Source organism: Protopterus annectens, chromosome 6.part0 (genome assembly GCF_019279795.1).
Source record: "Protopterus annectens isolate FY-2018-M chromosome 6.part0, PAN1.0, whole genome shotgun sequence".
NCBI lineage: Eukaryota > Metazoa > Chordata > Ceratodontiformes > Protopteridae > Protopterus > Protopterus annectens.
The window spans coordinates 767,468,434-767,473,433 of NC_056737.1; the positions used below are offsets into that span (position 1 = coordinate 767,468,434).

General features: G+C 38.4%; 1 protein-coding gene across 1 annotated transcript in view; it reads left to right on the forward strand.

Moving 5' to 3' along the window:
* Positions 1-5,000, forward strand: part of ARID4A (AT-rich interaction domain 4A) — an 877,572-nt gene that overhangs the window by 56,154 nt on the left and 816,418 nt on the right. Inside the window, exon 5 of the mRNA XM_044073577.1 lies at positions 2,665-2,755. Coding sequence (XP_043929512.1) covers positions 2,665-2,755 — 91 coding nt within the window. The remainder of the gene's footprint in view (positions 1-2,664; positions 2,756-5,000) is intronic.

The window sequence follows — 5,000 nt, forward strand, 5'->3', positions numbered from 1 at the left end:
CATCATGAACCCAAACCGGGTGGGATCCAGTGTTTGAAGGTTGCAATGTCTTTGTTTATAAGTTCCATGATAATGTGTTCCATGCCTTTGCAGATCAGGCTTGTCAGACTGATGGGAAGGTAGTTCCCGGGATCCAAGGTGGACCCCCCCCCCCTTGTGAAGTGGGATAACTGTAGCTGTGCGCCGCTCAGTGGGCATGAAGCCTGAGGTGAGGCTATGATTAAACATGACACTTGGGTAAGGTGCCAGTTCATTTTGTAGTTAATGTAGTACACAGCCTGGGATGTCATCTGGTCCCATGGATGCTGTATTCTTAACTTTGGAGGATGCGGTTTCTACCTGTGTGGCCGTGATTACCGGAATTTGGCTATCTTTTAGTATTTAGATGGGCCCTTTAGGGGGTGAGAGAGGGGTGAAGTTGGAGCTAAATCGATCTGCCAGGATATTGGCAATATTCTTGGGATCATTATATTTATATTTAATGCTATTCTTTTGTAGCTCAGAGCAGATCTGAGCATTGCCATTTAGATTCTTGATATAACTATAGAATGCCTTGTGGTTGTCTTTGTAATCTTTGGCAATTTTATTTTCAAAACTAGCTTTGGAGGATTTTATGAGGGATCTCCGCTTCTTACTGAGGCTGGTAAGGGAGTTTTTTGCATCCTGGGATTTTCTTCTTTTCTGCAACAGTTTCTTTCTTCTGTTGTATAGTTTGTTTATGGCAGGGGGACCACCAGATTCGCCTCTTTTTTTTTTTTTTTTTTTTTTTTTTTTGGGAGGAGAGCATCTTGGTTCTACTTTGGATGGCATGATTCATGCACGAGTGGATGTGCTCGTACAGTGCCTTAGTGTAGGATTCAGCAGTCGAACTTTCAGCTCCCGTGTGCATGGGTGTCATGAAGTTTGTTATTTTTGACTTGAGTAGCATGAAGTTGGCTTTGGAGAAGTTTTTTTTTTTCAGAGGTTTCCTTACTTGGGGGTGGGATTTGGATGTCAAGGATGATCACCTTATGGTCAGACCTGACCAATGAGGGGGTGACCACTGGTGTGGAGCATCTATCTCCCATGTTGGTAATGACCAAGTCTAGAATATTGGAGCCCCTGGTGGGAGAATGGATTAGTTTACCCAGGGCGTTGGAATTTATGAATTCCAAGAACCGTTGGGAAAAGGTGTTGGTATCTGAGTAGTTTTCCCAGTTTATGGCAGGGTAGTTGAATCACCCAGTATTAGGGTGTTTGGTTGTATGTTAATATTTTCCATTATGTTTAGAAAGGTGTAGTGATAATCTTGGGGGCATAGTTGGGGATCTTTAGCAAACTACAATTTGGATTGCAGTCTTACCTAGTGTTGGTATGATGTGTATTTGGACATATACGTAATTCTTGCCTGTTTGCTGTAGAGTGCTGTTTCCATGCTTTAGTTGTAGTTTGTAGTCACCTGCTTAACAAAAAAAAAATACTCTTGTTATTTTTTATTTATTTTTTCCTGGAAGTGATCATCTTTGAATAACTACTGTTCAGTTGCTGTAGACTGAAATTCATTTAAAAGTTCTTAGTGTTTCCATTGTTGTTATTCCTTCCTTTTTTAGGAAGGCAGGTATGTTTTAAAAAAGCTTTAAACGCAAGAGGACTTGCTTGTAGACATGAAATGGCATCTTGAACAGAAGCATTGAAATGTAAGCAGCTCCATGAATATTACATAATCTGCCTTTATTTTGGATATTGTGCTTGCAACTTACAACTGCATTGGCCATGTGTCTAGGATTAATTTATTCATTCCTAGACTTGTGTAAATTCTCTGTTACCCTTGGTTTAGGGAACACCAGTTAAGTAAGGCTTTGCATTTAATTGTTATTCTTCTACCCTGTTTTGGATCAGGACAGATTTTTAAGTAAGGTGCAGTTAAATTGAATAGTTTCTAGTCTAGACTGCTGTTGCAGTTTGCAATTACATGTACAGCAGTTCTTCTGTGTCTAATTCATATTAGTACTGCATTCATCTATATTATATGCTTTTGAGAGAACATCTTGGGAGTAACACGCAGATATTGTTTGAGTCACACCAGCTGAAGGCAGAAAGGGTGTCGGGGGTTTAGTGTGCTGGATGAAACTTGTCATCTATTTTAAATATGATTGGTAAGATAGCATGAAAACTAGACATCGAGCCATGTCATTAACTAGGCTTAGATTAAGCCACTGGGAGTGACTGGCCATGAAGAATTAAATTAGGATTGCAGCAGACTGCTTCCTTAACTGAGGTGGGGGGCACCATTAAATTGATGCTGGTTCTCCTGTAGGGCCCAGAAGTGTTGTGTCCTCAATAATGCAAAAGCTAGACTGCGATGAAACCTAGCTCGTGCTTTCTTTATTGTTTTATATCATTGGGATGAGGAGGGAAGCTCCCAGGAGCCAAAGGGACTGACCAGTGGATGGGGGTCTTCATCCAAAGCTTGGTGAACCAAGGAATAAATTCACTGATTACAGGAAATAATGACAAAGAGGGTTCTGTTATTGTTGCACCCAGTGGAGTGCTGACTTGTGCTTGTAGAGGAGTTATTTTTTTAATTGGTTGTAGTAGTTAGAAATGCTGTTAACCTCTAGTAACTTGTTGAGCATAGTGTTATGTATTTGTAATGCATTGTTTAAAATGTGATTGTATGTCTAGGTTGGAGCTACTGTGGAAGTGAAGTGCCCTGATGGTTCCTTCCAGGATGCTATCATCAGTAAATTAACGGATGCTAGTTGGTATACAGTCGGTAAGTATGTACAGACTTTACAAAATTATTTGTTTTTGAGACTGCAGATTTGGCAGGCTGTGTTATGAAGTGCTTTAATTCTTTGTAAAATGGCTTTAATTCTTGTATTAACTCATTACATCCGAGTGACTCCTCCAGATACATCTGCAGTTAACTCTTACTTGCTCCTCTAGACGTCAAATATTACTTGTTCACATTTGCATCAATAATTCCAAAACCATGCTATGTACAAGATTTTAAAAGATTTTGTCTTAAAGCTCACACAGTGGCAAACTCAACTGGATTAATGTCTGACCACCTAGATATTAACAGTTGTTTTTTTATGATATTAATTTATACAGGTATAATTGTCACACTCTTAAGTATCTCAACAACCAAGTAACATGAACTCCTTAGCCTCATATGAAAGCTGTCAAGTAGATGAATAAAATGCTGCTGACAATATGTAGGTAACTTGAGTGGTTGCTGAGACATTGTAAGTTGTTTACAACATATTACGAATGTAATAGTTACTGTGTTTACTGTGACTTACAAAATTCGGTTTAAGACCTAGAATCTCAAGAGTACTACCAGCATAAAAATAGTTTGTGCTGAAGAGTTTGCTGTTTATACTTATTTCATAACCCCTGTGGTTCCAGAAATGTGAACATTTGCTAGAAATGTGAGGACATAATTTGACTCTGTCAAAAGGCTTTGGCTCCGCCCATTGGAAGTTCCATTGCAAACTTCCTGAGCGCCATTGGAGTGAGTGAGTTAAGTCCAAAAAGGTCACTGCACTTGTCCAAAACACTCCCAACCCATGTCATCAAGCACCCAAGACACTGTATTTTGGGGCTTTCAGACGTTAATATGTGATGCACACCAATTGGAAATGTATTTTGGAGAATAAAAAATGCACAAAAAAAGAAAAGTTGGTGGGCATTTCAAACATATCACTGAGGAAAACAAGTTATGTGCCAATAAAAACTTGAAGTGGTTAATGTCTGATTTGTAATTTTGAATGTACAGTAATAGAACTCTTAAGAAAAGTGAGTTAAGTTGCACACTTTTCGTGAGGTATTGTTGGAACGAATCCTAGTTAAACAGTATTATTTTGGGTAGATGCAAATCATTTGGTGTTTCAAAGATATTAAGTATATGATTTAATTTGTGAGTTTTTGCTTATAGTTTGTTTCATTTTTTATGTAGTCTTGTGTACTTAGAAGAAGAGAAGTTCTGTAGAATGAAAGTTGGTAGTAGGATAACTGGAAAATTTATTTTATTTTAGTTTTTGTAAGCTGGGGTACTTATGGTTCAGCTTTGGTTGGCCTTTTCATTCTTGGTGCGGTACAATATGCAGCAGTATTTTTACATCAGTTGCAGAAAAAAAAATGTCTGAGTTTAGCTTGTAGGAGTATAATTCATGTCGGTATAGTTTTTCTGCTTCTTTGTGTGCGTATGTGTGTCTGTGTATACGCACGTCTGTGTGCGTATATTTAATTTTTTTTCTGTTTCTTGCTTGTATTCTTTGATCACATGTTGGTATGTTCGATGAGTATGTATTGTTTTTGTCCTATATAATTTTTTTATGTATACTGTGCCTTTGACTTGGGTCTCCTTAACCAACTTAACAGCTGAAGTAGTGTCTCAAAATAAAGGTTGTTTTCAGTGCCTGGGTACAGCATTTTTATTGCTGCTGTGTTGTTAGCTCTTTTCTGATCCATGTCAAGAGTATGGAAATTCACAAGAGTGTGTTTTTTGACTGGACAGTGAAGATTACAAGTGTCACAATTCCCTACCCATGTCCAGAATAGGATGATACTTTTTCTAGTATGTGGATGCGTTTTAGTTTCATGCTGTGTAACTTGGTGATATTGCTTAGCAAGTACCATGTGAGATTTTTTTTTTTTTCAATCACAGGTTTATTTTCTTTTTGTACACTCCATACCACAACCTGATGGTGATCTGGCCAGTTACAGTGATTCTTGCTGCTTTTGGTCTGATTGAGCAAATCATGATTTTGTGGTAGTACTCATTCAGGCATCTGTCTGGAGATTTTTGTTACGCAGCCCTACACTTCCCTGTATGTGATGCATGTTCTTCCGGAATGGGCATGCAATGTGGGGCTGCCACTCATTTCTACAAATGATGCAGCCTTTGGACAACCTTGCCTTGACTTTTTGCTTGGTTTGTAATGTAAAACACAAGTTTGCTTCAGGAAGTTGCTTTATATTTCATTAAGAGAGTTCACGCAGAATGTAGACCT